General features: G+C 40.2%; 2 protein-coding genes across 7 annotated transcripts in view; one reads left to right on the top strand and one right to left on the bottom strand.

Annotated features, from left to right (window-relative positions):
• BRD10 (bromodomain containing 10) overlaps nt 1-7,423 on the top strand; it is a 58,093-nt gene extending 50,670 nt beyond the window's left edge. For 4 of the 5 annotated variants that reach the window (XM_077344944.1, XM_077344942.1, XM_077344945.1 and 1 more), the window contains 3 exons: nt 67-182; nt 393-571; nt 2,915-7,423. In XM_077344944.1, coding sequence (XP_077201059.1) covers nt 67-182; nt 393-571; nt 2,915-6,558 — 3,939 coding nt within the window. In that variant the 3' untranslated portion in view covers nt 6,559-7,423. The remainder of the gene's footprint in view (nt 1-66; nt 183-392; nt 572-2,914) is intronic. The other variant, XM_077344943.1, reaches the window with a different exon arrangement.
• Nucleotides 7,424-10,584: 3,161 nt separating this feature from the next.
• Nucleotides 10,585-22,581, bottom strand: MLANA (melan-A). 2 transcript variants are annotated; one of them, XM_077344973.1, is made up of 5 exons: nt 22,469-22,581; nt 19,889-19,983; nt 14,038-14,134; nt 12,936-13,040; nt 10,585-11,079 (listed from the first exon to the last, which is right to left on the bottom strand). In XM_077344973.1, the coding sequence occupies exons 2-5, from the start codon at nt 19,960-19,962 to the stop codon at nt 11,011-11,013; spliced, it is 345 nt and encodes a 114-aa protein (XP_077201088.1). In that variant the 5' UTR covers nt 19,963-19,983; nt 22,469-22,581; the 3' UTR covers nt 10,585-11,010. The 2 variants fall into 2 exon arrangements, with proteins under 2 accessions (XP_077201088.1, XP_077201089.1); XM_077344974.1 differs by lacking the exon at nt 22,469-22,581 and adding an exon at nt 20,831-20,852.
• Nucleotides 22,582-23,301: the final 720 nt, after the last annotated feature.

Below are 23,301 nucleotides of genomic sequence, written 5' to 3'. Positions count from 1 at the left end.
TCAATATGAACAAACTACCTTTGATACAAATGTATTGTAATAAATACAGTATTTTCATATTTACAGGGAAGGTGGTATCATCGAAAGCAAGCTGTAAAGGAGCTACACTGTACCCTGATACGACTGCTAAATGAATTGTTACCATGGGAACCAAAACTAATGAAGGCCTTTCAAAGAAACAGGTAATTTTTTGGCTTCTTTTAATGAATGTGTCCTGTAAGACTTTATAAATAATATTAAGTTGCTTACTGCTAATATGGTTATGGACAAAGAGCCTGTTTTTATTTGTACTACCTTCAAGATTGGAAGCTGTCCATCGATAATTAACCAAATCTGTACTTCCCTAGTAAATCATTTCTTAAGTATTGCTGATCTCTGACGTTTTGTTAAAGGTCTCGATTGAAAAAGGATTATGATGACTTCAGGAGGCAACCAGACTATGACAAATTTACTAGAGAACAGTGGACTAATGAAGACTCTGAAGTAAACGCTGGTAAAGAAATCTCCAGTATATTAACCAGTGAATCTTCAGAGCACTCTGAATTTCCGAAAAGGGATTATACTGATGCAGGTAGGTATTGTGTTTTGTTATCACGTCTGTGGTAGGGGTGTGCATTCAACTAAACCAAGCAGAAAAAATACTTGAAAAATACCAGTATTTTTCAGATAGACTTTTAGGTTCCGTAGTAGTATTTATGAATATAGTCTTAGACCAGCAAAATAAAAATATACAAAACAGATGTATACATGAGTAATCAGCAGTTATAAAAATAATGTTATAAATTAAAAGAGGACAAATAATTAACATAAAATGTTAGGTCGGGTATTATTTAAGCTGATTATAGATTCTTTGATCAGCTACTAGTGTAGCTGACCTGAATACAAGAAGTTTGCATGCACATGAAAGCTTATATACCTTGAATAACACTTTGCTAATCTTAAAGGTGCCACTTAAACTTGGTTTCAAATAAAACCCAATTATTTTATTCAGGCATATTAAGCTATACTCATCAGCTGGAGTGGCAGGAGCTCTCAATTCCCACTACTACCTCTTTGGTCTGCATGCTATGGTGAAAGATTTCCCCGCCATACACAGATTCTGGGAACAGGTCCTGCTGCGTAGTAATTAAAACTGCCCAGCAGCAAAAGCTGTCCCAGCTTAGTCTACATGTGGTGGGGAAATTTATTCCAGCCCCATGCAGATCCTGGGGACAACTGTTGCATAGCTGTTTAAGCCACCCAGCAGCAGACATCCTCCCTACATGTGGCAGGGAAATTTCTCCTGGCCCCACACAGATCTTGCAGACAGCTTCTGCTGCTGGTTGATTTCAGCCACCTGGCAGCAAAAGCTCTCCTAGTCTGCATGGTGTGGAGAGAGACCTCTCTGATCCATGCAGATCCTGGAGATAACTTCTGTGGCACAATTTAAACCCTGCTACAAGAGAAACCAAGCCAGCCCCAGGGTCGGGCCTTTTAATTTATTTTAATTTCTTCTTTAGTTTATTGGACCCGGAAAAAAGATAGTATTCAGACCCAGGATTTTTTAAAACTACTGATTTTTTTGGGATCCAGTAGTCCCATATATATATATATTTGCACACCCATAGTCTGTGTAGATATGTTCTAGCAGTCGATGTATGTTCTTTCTTATTTAGAGCAGAGATGCTCAGTGAATTGGGAGCCACATGTGTTTCTTCTGAGCACTTTCCCCCAATGTAGCACTTGTCCTGTTCTTCATGAAAATGGGCAAGGCCTTTGCTGTTGGGGCTTCTAACTGGCAGGTAGTTTGAACTCTGAAACAGTTGCTGCCAGAGGAACAGGTAAACTGTGAGCTAATCTGAGGTACAAGCATCATGCCAGTGGTAGAGTTACAAGTGGCTCTTTTGGTTAACAGTAACAGCAAATGTAGCTCTCTGAGAACCTTAGAGTGAGAATCACTGAGTTAGAGAGCTGGAGACGTAGAACACTGGAACCTTTAATCCATCCTGTTCCCATCATGAAATTTGTGGAGTAGGAATACATCTGCTATATGTAAAAATAATTTTTCTAGGTTTTCCACATACATATCTTATGTTCATATGAAGTGATCATATACAAAGTCAACATTGCCCTATTTGGGTCAATACTGTCTAATCTGTCTGGCAGCAGCCCTCAAGAATCCCAGGTGAAAGTTTTTCACATCACCTATTAGACCTTTTCACTGGAGATGCTAGGAATTGAACCTGGGACCTTGTATATACAGAGCTTGCAGTGAGCTAAAGTGTTACCTTGTATTTTAAAATCCAGTTGTCAGTTAAACTACTTGTGAGTAAATTTCATTCCTTCATATCATAAACTTTTATCATGTTGGTTCCTAATGATTTCCAAATAAAATTTTATGCCTGTTTGGTAAAGGTTTGGAAATTAAATTGTGTATACTTTTACTATGTAATTAGCATGCACTAATTGATGAACTAATGCAGCTTTTCTCAATTTTTTTACCATTGAGAAACCCCAGAAATATTCTTCAGGTTTTGAGAAACCCAGAAGTAGAATATGGTTGGGAAGCATAGTACACACCAACCTGAGGGCCCTCCAATTCACAACCTATCCAGGCTCATATGGGAAGGGGGAACAGATTGACATGACCATAAATGGTCATATCATTGGACAATGTTTTACAAATTTAAAAAATATATTTAAAATTATGAACTCCCACCCATTCAAGAAACCCTTCCAGGGCCCTTGAGAAACCACAGGGTTTCATGAAACCCCAGTTGAGAAAGTCTGAATTAATGAATAGTAAAATTCATTTGATGCTCTATTAGTTTGTGGCTGACATTCCAATTGTATATTGTTCATCAAAACACTAGTAAATTTGTAGATACTTAGAAAATGTTGACTTTTAAAAAACATTCCCTTTTCTGTTTTTCAGAAGACATGAAACTGTCAGAAACGGATCTTGCTGTAGGAAAAACCAGACCACTAAAAAAAGAATTATCTTGTAAAGAAATACAGAAGACACTGCCTAAATCTGTTAAGCGTCATTCCAAGCAAAACAGTTATCTGGATGATAGCACAAAAGAGTTCTTGCCAAGAAAGAAACTGAAATTAAGCACAAGCAATATTGCAGTCCATGGCATAGAAAATGAGCTATCACTTGATGGCTCCCTGAATAAACAAAAACAAACAGAATCTCCATTTTCAGAATTGTTGGATATGACAGACTCCACAGCATCAACCTCAAGCATAACAAAAGGGACCAAACCTATCCAGGCTTTGCTTGCTAAGAACACTGGGAACAAAGTTACCTTAACTAGTCAGTTGGTACCATCTGCCGGTAGGAGCATTGCTGCTTCTGAAAAGTTAATCATGTCCACTGTTGGTTCTTCCCCAGTCAGTCCAGTGTTGTCCTGCCAGACCAACTCAAAAAGCCCTTTGCAAGTGTTGTACAAAATGCCAGGTGGCCACTGTGTGCCAATAGACCTGCATAACAATTCAATGAAAATTCAAGTTCAGCCAGTGGTTGACTATAAACAAGGAGACAAAGCCACAGGAGAAAAACTCATGCAGCAAGTTCTGATTTTGCCTAAAAATTTTCTCATCCACCATAGAGAAACTAAAAATGTTGGGAAAGATATCCTGTCATTGCAGCACAAGACTACAGATCAGCAATGTACCTCTCTTCCACAGCCAGTGGCTGTTCACACTACTTTAGCAACCTCCCTTTCAGCGTCCACTGTAAATGCTGCTGCCACATTTCTGACCATCCCCGACTTCAAAAAGAATGCTACACACTTGTCCCCTGGGCCAAGTATAGTAAAAAGACTTCCAGTGTTGCCGTCCATAACTTCCACAGGTAGTGTACTGACATCAGTGGCAAAAATGAGTGAAAGTGAGACTATTAAAACAAAGACTGTAGTTTCAGCTGCCTCATTCTCTGTCACTTCACCCACTGTTTCCTCAACAATTCAACCTTTGACACCACCTCTCCCACAAAACATTTCTGCAGGCACCAATAGTTCCTCCCCAAGATTGGCATCACCACAAAAAAGCAATGATACTGGTGAAGCTAAACAAGAACTGAAAACAGTCTGTATCAGAGACTCACAGTCTATTCTTGTTCGTACACGTGGTGGGAACACAGGAATTGTTAAGGTACAGACCAGTGCAGACCACTGTTCCACTAGTAACTTATCTCCAGGTTCTGTATTCACTTATGCACCTCAACTTCAGGCATTTTTAGTGCCAAAAACCACACAGTTGACAACCTCTACTTTTTCAGCTAGTACAACAACCATACCCAATTTCCCAGCACTTGCGCAATCCTCTTTAACAACTTCAGCTTCCACTGCAACTCTTCCCTCTGGTATAAGTCATGTATTTGGAGAAAACATGCCATGTGCTTTTGGGCAGTCTCATAACAGTGGCACTGTGGGCCATGGAATGCAAAAAGCAATGCATGTGTCCTCACCTACCTTCTTGCCTCCTGCGTCATCATCTAACATTGTCATGCCCACATTGCCAAACAGCTCTGGAAATGCAGTTGGCATTCCTCCAGGAAATAATGGCCCCAGTACCTCTGGTGTAACCCAGACCCCTTTTATCAATCAACAGGTTGATGGAAATAATATGCAACATCTTGTTACTCAGCCTGAGACCTCAGCTACATCCAGTGGAAATCTAATGTGTGGTGCTCAAATTCCAAAACTTATGTTGGTAACAAATCCACCACTTCTTTCTTCCTGTGGAACTACAGGAGTCAACCTCATCCCCCCTCCAACATCTACTGGCCTTAGTGCACAAAAACTGGTGTTTATTAATACTCCACTCGCCAATATCCAGTCAACCTCTAATTTAACTGCAGAATCCTTTAAGCAGACCTTCCCTCCCAACATAAGCAAAACATATGTTAAAAGCACAGAGCAGCCTCAGTTAGTCCTCATTCCTTCTACTATGGGGGCATCACTAAAAGTAAATGCATCACCAACTGTTTCTCAAATTAAAGATGTAAAAATTGGTGTTAATATTGGTCAGGCCATTATAAATAGCACATGTAATGCTCAGAATGTCCCTCCGGTGTCTGCAGCTCCTAAAGAAGTAGAGGAGAAAAATAGCCAGAGTGTAATTTTGCCAATGTCAACAAGTGGGGGGTTGCTTCCATTATCTTCAGCTTTGGTGAGTCAGAGTATTACACCTGTCAGCGAGTCTCCAGTTGTTGCAGCGCAAGCACTAAATATGTCTACAGCAGCAAGTGCATGTTTAGATTCTGCTTCAGTAGCAAGGAGTGGAGCTTCTACTGGAACACTGCCTACTGTCTTGGTTGGAGGAATAGATACATCAACAAAATTAACACCTCTTTCAGCTACCAGATTGCGTACCTCTAATGCTGGAAATACTGTGGCTATATCAACTGTGAAAACAGGACACCTGGCCTCGTCTGTGCTGATTTCAAGTACTCAGCCAACAGTATCTCATCCAAGTATATCTACTTTTCATTTGCCAGTTACAGTTGCCTTGCCTGGACCTGTGAACGGTGCCCCTAAAATGATACATACGGTTCCTCAGTTACCAGCTGGACATTGTATACCCCTCTCTAAAAGACAGCAGTCTGCACTGGTCCACTTTCAGTCTCCAGGAATTTCAGCTACTGTGCCAACAAATGGAAGTGCGCAAAAACCTCAGACTGTATTGCCCCCTAATCTACCAAATGCAGGTAAAGTAATTAGTCTTTCAAACTTAGTTCCCTTGTCTTGCCCACAGCTTTCCCCAAATTTTATAAAGCCAGCTCCTGCTCTCAGTTGTACCCCAGTTGCCTCTACCACTCATACGGTTCCAGTCTCATCTGTAGCAGCAGGACAGTTGAATGAGTCTTGTGTGCAGCAGAAAATAATAATTAACACTTGTACACCTTTGGCACCTGGAACTCAAATAATGATCAGCGGCACTCGGTTCATTGTTCCACCTCAGGGCCTTGGAGCTGGCAGCCACGTTCTTCTCATCTCTGCAAATCCAAAACTTGGGCCTCTGCTGACTGTTAGTAATGGCCATGGATTTCAAGGAGTGCCCCATGCTCCTCCTGGTCCCCAGAAGATTACACAAGTATCAGATAATACATTGAGTTGGCAACCATTGAAACAACCTTTGAAAAGTACTACCAAAATTGTGAACTCTCTAGGGGCTGCAAACATTCTGCCTATCGTACATGCAACACCACAGATAGTAAACAGTGCTGCAAAACCATGCACTCCACCTTCGGCAGCAGCCCTGTCCCCATCTTTGGTTACAGCCTCCTCATCTTCTGCTATGTCTAAGACATCTTTGGTTTCTGCATGTCTCACAGACAACTCCCCAGTACAAGATAGAGCATCTGTACTGCATTTAGACACATCTCTCAGAAAACTGATGGTCAGCCCAGAAGGAGCTATTCTGAATGCTATAAATACTCCAAACTCAAAAACTTCCTCTCTCCCTTCATCTTTCTCTCCTGACCCAGTGTCCACAACCAGAAATCCTGCTGTTATCTTCCCTACGTTTCTTAAATCCAGCATTGGTGTACCTGATACAGCTGCATCTTGAATTTAAAGTAAATGAGCCAAGTTAAAATGTTGGGGCATTCTTTTGTGTATGAAAGTAATTTATAATTGTTAAATGTTTCCTTATGCTGCTTGAAACATACCATACAGAGGCTGGTGTACATGAATTTAAGGCACGTCATAAGCATCTTTCAATTTGAGCAGGTGGCAGCTCTTAGATACAGGATTGTTTTGCATGCCACCATGCACAGATCTGTATCAATTCAAGATTTTGCATGTGGCAGCTTTATATTATGCCCAGCCTCTCGTTGCATGCTTAAATGCAAAACTCTCAGCAGCAGCCCAGGGTTTGTAGATTCAAGCCCCAAGTTTTTTTTTTTAATTGCTTCATGTTAGAGTGCAACTGCTTTCAGTTTTCCTTTTGGTTTAAAAAAGTGAGGAAATTCCTCTCTAAGTACCATTCAGAATTGTGCTTTCAAAGGGTTGCTTTATTAAGTGGTTAGAAAAAGGCCATCTGTTAAGACTTGTTATAAAATGCAGCGTTCAGTTTCTGATTAGCACACTGACAAGGATATGTCCGTCCTGCCCCCCCCCCCATTTAGACCTTTCCAATCTTGTTTATAAACAGTATAGTAGTTTATTGCAAAATTTCCTTTGCATTGATTTTTGGGTTTCTAAAAAATAAGCCTATTTATACATTGTAAAAATGCAGCCAACAGTGTAAAATTGTACATATCCCTGACTCCCTAACAGTATGTACTAAATCTACGTGTAAAAAGAACTACTCTGTCTTATTTATGTTTTATTTACATAATGTATAGTTTTTTAAGTATTTTAGTAATTTTGGACAAGTGTACTGTTTAGCAATAATGCAGATGGATCTGCATGTAATAAACAAAGTTGCTGTATCTCTTCCTTGATAATACTGTATAAGTGACCCCATGGACCCTAAAGGAACACTTAACAGCACAAAGTTTATTTGTTTACTTGCATTAAGAAATTGTGATGTTGGGAGTTTGCAAAAAGACTGTGAACTTAAGCACATTTAATTTACACATTCCATTAAACTAGTGGGATTTACTTCCAAGTAACTGTGCTTAAGGCTGTGATTTTTCAGGCCTTCAGTTTCTTCGTGCAGCTCTTCTCTGCATCATTTCTAACTTTTCTAATGTTTATAGAAATTGCAGGCTTCATACAGTCCCTTGTCCGCTTTTCAATTGCCATGAGATGTTGAAAGTCTTTTATTGTCCAAAACGCTTGCCAAATTTGATGTGCTCATTGGTTTAATGATACCAGCAGATTTGTAAAAAGTTGATGAATATTTCCTTTTTTATTATTTCAAACCACAAGATTTGCCTTGGACTTTTAAAAAAGTGGGCTATAAATATATGTTAAATAAAATAAGACAGAGAAGCCAAAATCTGAAGTATGAAGCATTTCTGGCAGAAATAAATGATGGAATGTGACATGCTGAAATTGTTAGGAGTCAGAAGGATTGGAGAATAGTGGGAATTGTTTGCAAGATTCCTGAGATTCAAAATTGTTTCTTTTAAATCTTAGGTCCCTGTAGTTGTGGAGAAAGAATTTAGCAGTACATGGGAGAATAAGGAAAGGGATTTAATTGCCTAATGGCCATATTAGAATTATTGAAATATTATTTCTGAATGAAAGTATGTGAGGAAGGTAGCAAACCCAAATGTATCTTGATGTTTGTTTACTATTTTAAAATTTTCTGGGCTGCAAACTCTCCGCCAGACAAAGTTTTTTTAAAATTAGCTGAGCATCAGAAAGAATAAACACAAAGTTTAAAACAATGCAGGAAATGAAGAAAGGTCATCGCTGCTTATTCTGCTCCTGTAATTTTTGTTTGGACAGATTTTAATTTTTGCAGGCATAGGCTCTTGTGTAGAGCATGACTGTGGAACTGTAAGTGGACTGGCCTAAATAATTTTCTCTATCAGCTGGTTTTCTTTTCATCTCATACTAGGTAATGAGCAATTAGTAGCCATTGGATCTAGTGGCAGTAGCACTGTAGTTAGCACAGAGGTTCATGTTGTGGTAGATGACTCATTAAATAAATGTTTTGTGGAAGGTCAAAAATTAAAGATGAAAGGTACAAGAGAATGTTTAGAACCCCATACTGTTTTGTGCCAAGAATAGCTTTTTAATATAGGTATTTCAAAGATTTGACTCTGTGGCTGGAACATTGCTGTGCAGATCCTACAAAGAGGTGGATTTTGAACTCAGTCTTCTGAATGTATGTGTTGCTCTTTTTGGTCTTTGCTCCTTGTTTATCAGAACTTGGAGAAGAAGCTCAGAAAAGTGCCTTCCGTCTTGCTATGGACTCTGGAAAACCTTGGCCTGGTGCTTCCGTCTTACTCTGCTGTACTGTACTGCCCTCACTACATGACAAGACTTTTACTGTTATCCAATTATATTTAAGGTGGAACAAAGTGCTGCAACTAGTCACCTGTCTGTGACTGCATCAGAATGAGGGATAATCAACCGTTTCACTAATATCCAGCCCCTCTTGTTCTTTAATGGTGTACAAAACATTATTGTGGGAGAGAAACATTTTGGCTTAGCACTAGTTAACATGTAGCTAACTTCTCTTGCCTAATGACTGCTAAAAACCTATGGGATTCAATTACATCAGTGTGATTTTACCATATGTATGATGTTACTTGATTAATTTGTACTTTCTACCTGATCACAGAAGAGCCTCTTGTGGCGCAGAGTGGTAAGGCAGCCACCTGAAAGCTTTGCCCATGAGGTTGGGAGTTCAATCCCAGCAGCCGGCTCAAGGTTGACTCAGCCTTCCATCCTTCCGAGGTCGGTAAAATGAGTACCCAGCTTGCTGGGGGGTAAACGGTAATGACTGGGGAAGGCAGTGGCAAACCACCCCGTATTGAGTCTGCCATGAAAACGCTAGAGGGCGTCACCCCAAGGGTCAGACATGACTCGGTGCTTGCACAGGGGATACCTTTACCTTTACCTTACCTGATCACAGACTTAACAATAATCTTTGTTGGGCTAGACCTGATATAATTTCCATTCAGTTTTTTTTTATTGTTCACCAGGATATATACAATAATTTACAACTATGGTGGCAAGTAATGATTGCAAAACAGTACGTCCTAAAATTAATCTAATAATAATTTTCGTGTTTTGATTAGAATCCAATCTCCAGTTGGTCAAGGCAACTTGAGTTGGTCAAGGCATATTCCATCAGTATAATCAACAGTAGCAAACAATCAAATTAAGGGAATGTATTTGGGGAGTAATTTAGATTTCACTCAGGTATGTAATAATTTTCTGTAGAGTTTGTTTTGCAGGACATCCTGGTAATGTCACACTAGGCACGGTGTTGAATACTGATTCAGAGGCAGTGTTGTCAGACAACTTGATCATTCAGTTTTACCAGAGGACAATTACACCAGACTCTGTAAGAGATCACTTTGTTTATTTGCTGCCAAGCTTCAGTGAATGCTGGGATTCCTGACAATCAGATGGAGTAGGTGTGTTGTGCCTTGCCATTTCTACATAGGTTATGCTGACTTCACAAGGCAAACTGTGCTGCCAAATCTGATGATACTAATCACCTGATGTGAAAAGTGGGTGTCCAGATGGTTCAGATCAGTCAGATGGAGCTATCTGAAACTCCATGCACCATCAGTTGGTTGTGGATGGTACTTTTCTTCATAGCACTAATCTGGAGATGATGGCAGTGGAAAATAATCTGTAAAGTGCAGGAGGTAAGGTGGGAATGCTACACTCATGCTTTCTTAAAGTATTTTTTCTTCCTAATATTGATAGAATGGAAGTAATCTTGCTGGGATTAAAACAACTGTAAGAAAGTGTTTTTTGGAGGGAAATGCATCGGTAGAGATTAGATTTGGCATGCCTGGCATGCTGTTTGTCTACAAGCATTTTCTTGTGCTGCCTTAAAATCTATTCTAGTTTGACCCTCAGAGAAGTGCTTCTGGATTCAAGAAAGCACTATAGGAACTGCTACTTAGTATGATATCTGAGCCAGCAGAGGAGAGGAATTAAAGCACAAGAGGTGTAATAAGGGTTCACTTCCAAGTGTATTTCCAATATCTGATGACAAGCAGGTCTTGAATTCATTTAAAATAGAATTATATTGCATCTTAGTAAAATGTTTTTCAGCCTAACATAATAATATATGTGTTAAAATAATAATTCACAAATTTGAAGAATTATGGTTCTCGCTCTTCAGTCTTCAATCTGCTTAACAGAACACTTATATTACCGTATACCTCATTCTAAGTGAATCCCAGCAAATGGAATGAAGGTACAAAGGATAGGACGTCAATGCAATAGGTAAAAGCTAGATTTTCCTAGGCAGTAATGGTTTCTGGAAAAATTAATAGTCCAAGCATTTTTCCCCCTTCTGTAATGCTAGAAAGAGAAAAGCATACATTATAACCAAGACCCTAGCTATAGATTTCATTCTGATTTAATTGTTCTGGTTTCATGGTGCATAAGGTGGTGGCAGAGGACTGGCAGAGATCTTGTCGTAAGCTGGTGGAGCATCAGGCACCTGTGTTAACAAAGGTGGTAGAAACATTAAAACTATGCACATAAATATTGGAAGTACTATAAAAAGTAAGTTAATATATAAAATGTGTCTCAGGATTTCCCATCAGTGTTGTAGGAAACCATACTTATGTTGAAAGCAGTTATATGTCTTTTAACTTTTTGGTCTTAATATTAGTTCATACATTCCTCTGCAGGTTTGCTTGATCACAAGTACCACCAAGCCTATGACTTGTTCCCCAATAGAAATGTCCATAGAAATGTAGTCTTTGTTCAGTTGATCAGACCTGATATTTTCCAAGAAACCACTAACAAAATATTCATGTATCTGATGAACTGGATTCTAGTTCATGAACACTTATGCCATAATGCAATTATTAGTCTTTAAGGGACCACTCAGCTCCTTGTTTTTTTGGCTACAGCAGAAATGTGGATTTCCACGATCTTTGTAATTATTTTAAAAAAGGCACTCACTGTGCAATCGGATTAATGTCCAATGCTCATAAACTTCATTAATTACAAAATGCTGTTTTGATAGGACAACCTTTTATTAATGATACAGTATTTAAAATCAAGTGCCTCAGAGTAGTTTAAAGCAGTTCCCACTTTAAGGCTCTGTACCAAAGCAAAGGGAGGGTACTGAACCCATCCTCTGTTTACCAATTCACTGGCAGAGTTTATTTAAGTCTGAGACCCCCCACAAAGAGCCAGCTTGGTGTAGTGGTTAGGAGAGCAGACTTCTAATCTGATTTCCCACTCCCCCACATGTAGCCAGCTGGGTGACCTTGGACTCGCCACCGCACTGATAAAGCTGTTCTGAATGAGCAGTAATATCAGCGCTATCGCAGCCGCATCTACCTCACAGGGTGTCTGTTGTGGAGAGAGGAGAGAAATGGATTGTAAGCAGCTATGAGACTCCTAGTAGAGAAAAGTGACATATAAAAAACAACTCTTCTAAGAGAAAAACAGCTGATAAGAGAGACATTTTTGTATTGTAAATTGCAGCTACCCAATGATATACCACTACTGATGGCTATAGGTCAGTTTCCTCTGGGGGGCTGGCTTCAGGTTGGGAATGGGTTTACAGTCACAGTCCCAATCTGAATTGGACCCACGTATATCTGTGATTTGAGTTCCCAATACCCAACTCCTGTTGCATGCCTGCCCTATGTATTTTGTAATAAGTAAACCTGCCCTAAGGATAAAGGGATGGATAGTGCTGTCAAGTTACAACTAACTTAACTAAAGAATGGGCAGTATACAAATCCAAATAAATAAATAATTAATAACTTATGGCAATCTTGTAGGGTTTTCAAGTCAAGAGCTGATCAGAGGTGGTTTGCCATTGCATGCCCCTGCAGCTTCCTTGACACTGTCCCATTCAAGTACTAATCAGGAACAACTCTGCTTAGCTTTTGAGATCTGAGGAGATCAGGTTATTCTGGGCCACCTGGATCAAGGCATAGGATAGGGTAGCTTTGTCAAACTGCATATCCCCAAACTATAAAAAGGAATAGTTCTCACTTTATACACCTCAAGCAACATGTTGTGGTTTATTAACTACATAAAATGGCTTTGGATCTGGTTTGAAAAAACATGCTGAATTAAAAGCAAAGTGCTATGAACATTTTACAGTTCATTTAAAACTCCAGGAGATTTTTGTATGAACATGCTGCATAAAACATGTTCAGGTTATGCACACACAAGCTCAAACAATTCCTGACACCAATGTTTTAGTTATGAGACAAAACGGTTTGTATTTCATCAGCCTTTTCATTTGCCCCTTTTCCTCCAAAACCAGTGGAGAAAATGGTTTCTCAGGCTATTACATCTTTATTAGCTTTAATGAAACACTCTTACCACATGGTTGAAATTGGTGGTGTATTCTTGTAAGGGGAGTCTTGATTCCAGCAAAGTTCTTTTGCCTTCTGAGGTCTTCATGGTGGCCCCTCTGAAACTTTTGCTCTTTGGTAAAATGAAAGAAAATGTGAGAGATGAGAGGAAAATGAGGCTGTGGTCATGGCAATAAGGAATGAGCTGTCTGTGAGTGTTTCACAGGTGAGGTTTAAATCTCTGCTTACCATTGTCTATAATGTTTCTATAAGAACCACATTGACTGGAAAGTACTTTCAGTTACTCTTCTACACACTATCCTGCTAGGACCATATTCCCACATGGCAGAAATGTGATTTCTGAAGTTGCATCTATATTCAGGATTCTCCGTGCTCTGACATGGTACAATTAATACTGTTTCCTCTCTACCTTTATGCAAAACACATCATGAGCCATTGGGCTCTCACATGTGTAGTCTGTATGTTTGCTAGCTGCATGGCTGACCCCAGGGCTTGGTTCTCTACATCTGAGCTCAGCTGTGAAACCCCAAACTCAAGAACCAGTTCAAGTACCTCTGATTAATTTCATGATTAATAAATAACAACAGTAATATTGAATTTATTTTTATATCCTGCCCTTCCTTAGTTAGCTCAGGGCAGGTAACATCAGAGTTTAAAAACCTTCAATTACAAATAAATTACAGGTGTACAATAAAACAATCAATTACTAATGTTTAAATTTTAAAACCATATTAAAAGCCAGTCTTATGGGGGTGGCGTTAGGCAGTGTTTGGGTGGACTTTTTGGGGAGATGGATGGTTTTCATACATCAGGAGCTCTGGGCAGGCATTTTCTTGAAATTAAGCACCAGCTGAACTATAGAGATCTATGTATCATGTGTATGTACTTGAGAGCCAATGTAATTATAGGAGAGGAAAACTGGAGAGACCAGAGTTCAAACTCTCCATTCAGCCATGAGGATCATTAGGAGAGCTTGAACCAGTCCAACTCAGCCTAACTTATAGGGTTGTTGTGCAGAAACACAGAATAAAAATGTGATTGAAACTGGACACAGCTATAGTAGGATTAAATGCAATCTGCACCAGTAGGAAGCCACCCACAATTCTTACCAGAAGGCTTTTATAACCACTTCGTCTTTTGTAATACCAACAGCCAAGAATCAGTAAAGCACCAAGAACCACAAGGAGAATTCCAATGCCTGCAACCCTGTTGCAAAAGAAAAATTGAGATTATGCATAAGCAAAGGCACAGAGCATTCTGTTTTAATTTCAGGGTGTGCATATGGAGAAGGGATTTTGGTGTACCCTAATATAAAATCTCACTTTGCAAGAGAAAAAATATGGAAACAGCTATTTTTGTTTAAATCCCATTCAGCCTGTTCAATTAGCAAATCTGAGACATCCTTATCTATATATTTATGAAACAGCCTAGGGGGTGCGAGGTGTCTGGCTGTCCAAGTTAGAATAGGGCCAATCGGGGTGCAGCCAGCTTTGCCCTGATTGGCCCTGCCCCTGCAGCTCTCGCCCTCCGTCCCTGGACCCTAGCCTCTTTGCTCTCAGACGCCTCAGTGCCTGGAGCCAGATGCAGGTAAGGGGAGAGGTCCTGGGCAAAGGGTCGTGGTGGATAGCTTGCTAACAAGGGCCTCTTGGCCTGCTAGGCTGGGCCTGCTGACGAGGGCCTCCCAGCCTGCTGACTGCCTGCTAAGGAGCTGCCCAGCCCCTGCCTGTCCCACTTGATCCAGCTGCAAGCTGCAGTCCAAAGCCAACTTAAGCTGCCTGGCTCTTTGAAGGGGGCTCTTTCAAGGCCCGTTCTTAGGAACGGGCTTTGAAGCTAGTCTTTTATAATACAGAAAGCAATGAAGGTTAACCAGAAACAAAGAAGTGTTCTTGATCATTTCCACTGACACCACTGGCACACTATACAAACTTAACTGAAGAGAGATGATGAAATTATTGCATGCTGTCACAAATAGTGTAAAAGTTTTAATGTAAAATCTTTAACTTTTACATGTAACCTTCCAAGTTCTATGCATATCTGCCACTCAGTCAGGCTGGATGGCACAGGTAAGCACAACTGAAGTTACATACAAATAATTGGCAATAGGTTTGTGTTTTCATGATGACAGCTCTATCAAACAGTCTCCATAAGTACTAAGTAAAGAAAAATCCTCATAGCACCATTTTCATATGTATCTATGTCAGTTGGGACATCCTTAAATTTAATCACTTGGGCACCTTTATTGCCATGAAAACTTGAGACAAATTCAGATTGTTCACCTGATATGTGGTATTTAGGAAGTAAGAATAGTAATTAAAAAAAACTGACTTAAGATTTGCTACTGGTTTGTACTAAATCTTCTAAAACATGTCTATGTTCTACAAAATACTACTGTAGGGTATGTTTAAGCAGCTTAGTGGTATCCAATATGTACACTTTTGGCAACACTTTGATCCTTTTGCTTTTCCTATTGGATAAACATGCTAGGCACTAGGATTGGTAGAATACAGTCTACCATAATGTTTCAGATGCCGACAGGAGGAAAGGATTCCAAAGCTGAATCCTCTTTGCTCACCACCTACCTCTCCTCTACAGGTGAAGGCACAGGAAGCAGGGCTTGAGAATTGGAGCTTAACTGGTGGGCTGGATACTACAGGAGAAGATGATCCTTCTAGTACTCCATCCTTGAGCCCTTTAAGACTTTAAAGGTACAAACCAGGCATTTTCAATTGTACTTGGAAATTTATGGGGAGACAGTGAAGATCTTTCAGTACATGGTTGATAGGATTCCCAGCTCCAGCCCCTGACAAAAACCTGTTGCTGTTAGGTGCGAAGTCATGACCGATCCATCGCGGCCCCATGGACAATGATCCTCCAGGCCTTCCTGTCCTCTACCATTCCATGGAGTCCATTTAAGTTTGCACCTACTGCTTCAGTGACTCCATCCAGCCACCTCATTCTCTGTCATCCCTTTCTTCTTTTGCCCTCGATCACTCCCAGCATTAGGCTCTTCTCCAGGGAGTCCTTCCTTCTCATGAGGTGGCCAAAGTATTTGAGTTTCATCTTCAGGATCTGGCCTTCTAAGGAGTAGTCAGGGCCAATCTCCTCTAGGACTGACCGGTTTGTTCGCCTTGCAGTCCAAGAGACTCGCAAGAGTCTTCTCCAGCACCAGAGTTCAAAAGCCTCAATTCTTTGATGCTCGGCCTTCCTTATGGTCCAACTTTCACAGCCATAGATTGCAACTGGGAAGCCTTGACTAGACGCACTTTCATTGGCAGGGTGATGTCTCTGCTTTTTAGGATGTTGTCTAGATTTGCCATAGCTTTCCTCCCCAGGAGCAAGTGTATTTTAATTTCTTTGCTGCAGTCCCCATCTGCAGTGATCTTGGAGCCCAGGAAAATAAAATCTGTCACTACCTCCATTTCTTACCCATCTATTTGCCAGGAATTGAGAGGGCCGGATGCCTTGATCTTCGTTTTCTTGATGTTGAGTTTCCTCCTTCACCCGCATCAAAAGGCTCTTTAGTTCCTCTGGAATAAAAGTCTTTACTTTTCGCCACCAGTTACTTCCACAACTGAGAGTCCTTTCGGCTTTGGCCCAGTCGCTTCATTCATTCTGGTGCTACTCGTACTAGCCATCTGCTCATCCCCAGTAGCATATTGGACACCATCCGACCTGAGGGGCTCATCTTCCGGCGTCATATCGTTTTGCCTTTTGAACCTGTCCATAGAGTTTTCATGGCAAAGATACTGGAGTGGTTTGCCATTTCCTTCTCCAATGGATCACCTTTTGTCAGAACTCTCAGCTATGACCTGTCCGTCTTGGGTGGCCCTGCACGGCATAGCTCATAGCTTCATTGAGCTACGCAAGCCCCTTCACCATGTCAAGGCAGCGATCCTTGAAGGGAGAAGCATCCAGAATCACTCTCAAATTCCTGGCTTGGGGCACAGATGACAACTGCACCCTGTCCAGGCAGGGAAGACACGCTTCCTGTTCCTGCTCCCTTCGGCCTAGCCAAGGGTCTTGGAGGGGTTGAATTTCAGGTGGCTCCTCCTGATGCATCCAGCCACTGCTTCCAAACAACTGGTGAATCGTTCTGGGGGGGAGATCTGGCCGGCCATTCATCAAGAGATAGAGCTGGGTATCATCAGCATACTGATGACACCCAAACCCATAACCCCATACCAGCTGGGCCAGAGGACGCATATAGATGTTAAAGAACGTGGGGGAGAGCACCACTCCCTGTAGCACCCCACGTGGGAGTGCAAAGGAGTCGGATAACTCCTTCCCCACAGCGACCCTCTGTGACTTGTTCTCTAGAAAGGAGGTTAGCCACTTAAGAGCCACCCTTCCAATCCCAGTATCAGCGAGGCGGTGAACCAAAAGCTCATGGTCAACCACATCAAATGCAGCTGACAGGTGTCTAATAACACAAGAATGGCTGACCCTGAGAACCACCAGGGGCGCCATAAAGAAAGCTGGACTTCAGTTCAGCTCTTAAGCCATGCCGAGGGTCAGGGGCTTCTGCACCTGGCTGACCTGAACAGATACGCAAATCTGCTCACCGGTCGCCCCAGGAACCGGGAACGGTGACCTGAGGGTCCTACAGATCCGTAGGGAGAAGCAAGACCTCCCTGGATTAATAGCGGCTTGAGCTCAAGGTCAAGATGGCGTCTTAGTCGCAAACAACTTTACAAGCTTGAAACGACCAGCCGACCTCACATTCTTCCCAGATCATCATTTACCAGATCGATAGGAGCAGAAGTTGACAGCTGGAACCTACAACAGTAAGAATTGAAAGCTTTCTGGCTTTTCTCTCTCTCCTCTCACAAGCTCTTCCCACCCCCCCCTCAACCAATTTACAAGCAAATTCCTTCTTTTCCCGAGTGAGAGACTCCCAGCTAATTACACCCATTAACCAAACAAAGAGAGTGCCTTGAAGATTTATGGGTGAACGTTCAGTGGGAGAATTTGACTTGATACGGAGATCGACAAACTGATAATTTGGGATCGCTCGTGCTCCCGCGAGACCTCACGAGACTTTCTGTTTATAGTTTGTGACTGACTAGAACTATGGAAGAATTAACTAAGGCACAGCTTTTTCATTTGTTATGCAAAGGAAACTCAGAGATACTGAAAGCAGTCAATAAGCTGGAAAAGGAAATTCGTGGGACTAAGGGGGAGCTTTTGGATGGAGCCCAAGATCCGGAGAGACCAGCTGATGACGCAGCTCAGCTAACAGTAAATCAAGTGAAACTTCAATGTCTGGAAGTTAATCAACTGGAGGGAGAGAGTGCCAGAGATGTAAAAACCCAAAGTATTTTTAAAGAACCTGGGAAAACAGATTCATGGAAGGAAAGCACCAAAAACCTGGAAGTCTATTCAGAGCAGGAAATGACTTGGATCAGCAAAATAAAAAGAGTCTATTCAAAAGCGACAGCAACTAGGAAGCTATCAGGAGATACTTCTGTGCGACCAGAGGAAGAGATCCAGATTGACAAAGGATTCAGAGCCCCCTCAAAGGCGATTACAAGCAAGAATCAAGCAAGAGATTTCTCTGGCCCTGACAGAAGGACAATCAGAAACACTCTACTATGGAAAAAAATACAATTTCATTTTCTGCGACCACCTGAAAGATGAGCTGAACAATGGAGTATTCTCCTGGCTTCTTGTGAGAAAAAAAAAAAAGCAGTAGCAACCTTTAGGACAGGTCTAATATATGAAGGGAACTGACTTTATATCACTTAAGACAATAATAGAATATATCCTTATAATAGATTATACCTTCCTATGTATCAACAACTACTCTGTTAAGAAAGATGGTAATAACTCCTAGATCAGGATTAATATGCGATGGGAATTGAATATGTATGTTAATATGTATGCCAAAAGAGGATGACAAACCATATTTTATAGGCATTAACAAGACAACAGTAGTAATTCTTGGGTTAGGGCCAACTTATGAAGGAGACTGACCTAATATCATTTAAGATAATAACAGAATGTATTCCTATAATAGATCTCATATGTACTAACAATCACTTGGCTAAGAAAAATGGTAAAAACTTCTAGACTAGGAATAATATGTGATGAGAACTAAATATCTATGTTAAAAGAGATGGCAAACCATATCAACTGGTCGCTTTCTCTTTACAACTTTTCTGTAAATGCTTCATATAATAATAAACAATAAAATTATTATAAAAAAAAAAAAAAAAAAAAAAGAATGGCTGACCCTCCCTGGTCCAGCTGGCACCGGAGATCATCTGTGAGGGCAACCAGCACAGGCTCCACCCCATGGCCAAGAGAGAAGCCAGACTGGTATGGATCAAAGGCCAAAGTTTCCTCCAAAAATGCTAGGAGTTGGTCCACGGCGGCCCTCTCAACTACCTTACCCGGGAATGCAAGATGCGATACCGGGCAGTAGCTGGCGGGGTCCTGCGAATCCAGCGATGGTTTTTTCAGAAGAGGGCGAACCACCGCCTCCTTGAGCCGCTGAGGGAATTATCTCGATGTAAGGGAGAGGTTTATAATCTTCCTCAGGGGAACACCTATCCATGGGTCGCTGGTCTTAAGCAACCACGATGGACAGGGATCAAGGGGACAAGTCGTCACTCTCAGTGACCCTAGCCATTTGTCCACTTTGGATAAAGAGAGTCGAAGTAATAATCTGTAACCCGCCACAAGCCAGCTCTTTTAAGACCAACAAAGTTTTATTCAAGGTATAAGCTTTCGTGTGTAAGCACACTTCTTCAGATACAGTCTTGTACATGAAAGCTTATACCCAGAAGTAAACCTTGTTGGTCAGACTCATACTTTATCCTGTTGTATCTGGAGCTTCAGTTAAGTGACCCATACGCTTAAACAAGACACAAAATGGAGAAAAACACATCTCACAGTTTAAAAGATGCATATTTGTAAATGAACCAGAATTTCTGTTCCTTAAATAGACGTTATCCTTACTCTTCAGCTGAAAGATACATGGACCCTTTCCCTCTGCCATATTTGCCATCTAGAGAATGCTGTCCCTTGGGCATCTTGTTCAGTCCAGTTCACTCCTATAAAATGAACAGAGTTATGGCCATTCTGTACAATGCACTCCCACAGCCTTCTCTTGCTCTCTCCTTCTAATGTGGCTGCCTTTTAGCCCTTGCTGGACTGTACCCCCAGAAATGCCTTCCAGTTTGTTTCATTCATATCCATCTTTCCTGTGAAGCATTTGGCGCAACCCATTACTCATAATTCCTTTCTGTACTTGTAACTGAAACAAATATATTTTTAAAACATCATTATCCCTGTCTCCCTTCCCTTGATGGTCTTCCTTATCGAGATTTTTAGACACATGAGGCCAGAAGTCTGTCTCCTAGTGCTCTATAAACAATCTGACATAACTTCACCCACAATCTCACAAGTTGGTAACACAAAAAAACTGCATCTGATGAAATAAGCTCTTAATCATAAGTTTATACTGCAGTCAGTTTTGTTAGTCTTTATTCCTATTTTATTTTACAAATCCTCTGTTAATGAACAGAAGGACATACTTTAGCAGCCCTACTATAGGTGAAGTCTTCCGTGATATTGACCTAAAAGAACAGAAGATGGCTTGGTAAGTTTGCTATATTTCAGTTCTTGGAAAGGAATTACTTAGAGCAATAGTAATATTTTCTTGGATTGTACTGTAAGTAACACTTTAAAGCTGCTTTAAACTGTGGGAAAGGTGAGCAAAAAGTTTTAAATAAACAGGGTTGCCAACTTTGGATTGGGAAATAGCTGGAGATTTTGTTTGGTGGGGGGAAGCCTGAGGAGAGTGGAGTTTGGGGAGGGAATGGACTTCAGTGGGGTCTAATGCCAAACAGTCTACTGTTCAAAGTGGCCATTTTCTCTAGGTGAACTGATCTCTGTTACCTGGAGATTAGCTGTAATCCAAGGAGATCTCCTGTTGGCAACTCTATAAATATAAATAGATAAAACTATGAACCTGTATTAAGTTTTAGTGATTATCTGGCATAAGAGTAAATCCTTCAAAATGTGCGAAAACTAACAAACAGTGATCCTTGAAAGGATTCCTGTTGACTTAATCCATCTATTTATTAAAATGTTTTTTGCCTTCCAGCTTCAGATTTTAAAAAACCCTATGCTTATTCAATTTGTATACAGCTTGAGAGAAAAAAATGTCATATGTATTTTTAAAGTATGTGGTAGAAAGCAGATCATATTTTTGCACACTTGCTCTCTACTTTAAGGAGAAAAGATATTTAAAAATTGGATGAATGTGCTACAGATATGCACATAGATGACTAGTAGTCCATAAAATACAACCAAAAAAGCTTTTAACTGGCCTTTAACAAATGTTACAATTTTTTAACTCTGTCGTTTAAAAATAAATCACTGACAGTTTAATTTTAAAAGAAAATAAGAAGCTGGTTTCAAAATGTAGTCCACATGATAAATTTGCATCATTTTTCAAATTTGTATGTAAAGTTACTCTTTTTCCACGTTTGTATATAAAGCTATATATGTTCTCTAACTATTTCCTCATAAGAATTTTATTCTAGATGGCATCAACTTTATCACTCATGAGAGGGGTCAATTTGTAAAAAGAAGAAAATATAAATTTAAATAAACGTCTAGCCCCTAGAACACTTTCTGAATAATAGGGGCTACAGAAGTTCGCCATTCTTGATTTAGAAAAAAGAGACAGAAGACAATGTGATTTTTTAAAAGTATATATCTACACTTTTCACAAACAGCAAGTTTGCACAAGCTGTTTCTATTGCTATCCCCCAATAGTCTGCAGACTCATCCTGAAAGATTTTTCTGAAGGTCAGGGGGAACTTCACAAAGTTTGTTCCATAGGAAGCTGTTTTTCATGATTGTCACAATGGCTTGGAAAGGGGCACAGGGGAAGTGCTGGGGGAAGAGGAAGGTAGTAAAAGTTACTTCCATAGACTCACTCTGTATTCAAATGTCCGGATCCAATTAATGAATTTTATTAAAGGAATATTAATTTAATGTGTATAATTTTACGAATGAGGCAAACTAAAACACTATTTTATTTTAATTAAGCCGATCAAATCTATGTCTGTACTGTGGTTTGTGGTTTTCTTAATGTCACACTTAAAGCTTTCCAATGGATTTGTCCTGTTTCCATTTGTTTAAGTGCCTAAGGGAATTTAAACTATCCAAACCAAATCAAATCAAACGGCTTAATCTAGTTTATACCCTCAAGCCCTTAGAAAAATACACAAATAAATATTTGGCTGCAGTGCTACCTACAGTTGAGCTGCTGAGATTTTACTATGAACAACAGGATTTAATCATTTTAGCAGTGTGCAGGATCACAAAGACTTGTTTCCACTAAGTAGCATTTTACTGTGAACCAAAATAACTAACTGACTACTTTCAGTTAATAAAAACATTCCATATTTTGAAGGCATGCCATATTTTGTAATTCGTATTTTCTAGAGACTAAACACCCTTTCCCAAGAAATATTGTGGAAAGTAACAAGCGAAGATTGAGAGAGATAAATATGTGAAACATACCTTCCTCACAGACCCAGACTGCTTGAGCACTGAAGGCGTAACCAGATATTCCCCCCCTTTTTTTTTTTACTTTTTCTTCATAGGCCTAGCTCTCATGACTATCACGAGTTAGAATTCCTGCTGGTGTAGCTTTTGATCACTCTAATTAGCATGAAAAAATAAAACTCCTCTTTCTATTTGTGCTATTTCCCCCCATCTGCTCATAGCTAGAAGAGCTAGCTACTAGATATTTGGGTCCTCCTGGAATAAGTGGATATATAAGTGCATTGTTTATTTCTAACTTATTTATGCAAATAGTGAGATTTCTAAAGCTAAATAGCAAAAAAAAAAAGGTATCCCATTCATCCGCCATGTTATCATTGTCATATCTCTTCGTGAAATTGACTACATAACTTCTTAATGGCTCTATCCTGCACAGTCAAGTGTCTATCCCATTCCTTACAATTTTACGCTGGAAAAGTAAGCAGGCTTATCAACCGATAGGATCACAGGATTTAAAGAACACATTATGCACAGCTCAAAGCCAAAATCATTATCCAGTGAAACAAGAATCCATACAAGAATGCCTGTCTTCAAAATGTGCGCACTTCCTCTTTAAATCCAGTATTTTAGTGAGTTGTAATTATAGCTATACAATCATTGGTAGTATGAATATAAGGAAGAAACCCGATCTTGTTAGTAGCAGCCAGATCCCTCCTCACTCTTGAGGGGCAATTTATAGTCAGCCAAAGCATAAATGGCCTTCCACTAAACATTCAAATATCAAATTGCAACACCCTATCTGACACAAATTGACTTTCGAATAGATGGCAAATACATCCATGCAAAAAAGG

The sequence above is a fragment of the Paroedura picta genome, chromosome 7, assembly GCF_049243985.1.
Source record: "Paroedura picta isolate Pp20150507F chromosome 7, Ppicta_v3.0, whole genome shotgun sequence".
NCBI lineage: Eukaryota > Metazoa > Chordata > Lepidosauria > Squamata > Gekkonidae > Paroedura > Paroedura picta.
Note: the sequence above shows the minus strand (reverse complement) of the source record. Positions and strands in the feature narration are given on the sequence as shown.

Bases quoted from the DNA above. Each gene is read 5' to 3' on its own strand.
- MLANA (XM_077344973.1), bottom strand. From the start codon at position 19,962: ATGCCCAAGGGACAGCATTCTCTAGATGGCAAATATGGCAGAGGGAAA. The intron at 14,135-19,888 runs GTAAGGATAACG...CTTTTGCAACAG, and splicing joins ATGTATCTTTCAGCTGAAGA to GGTTGCAGGCATTGGAATTC. The intron at 13,041-14,037 runs GTAAGAATTGTG...ATTTTACCAAAG, and splicing joins GTGGTTATAAAAGCCTTCTG to AGCAAAAGTTTCAGAGGGGC.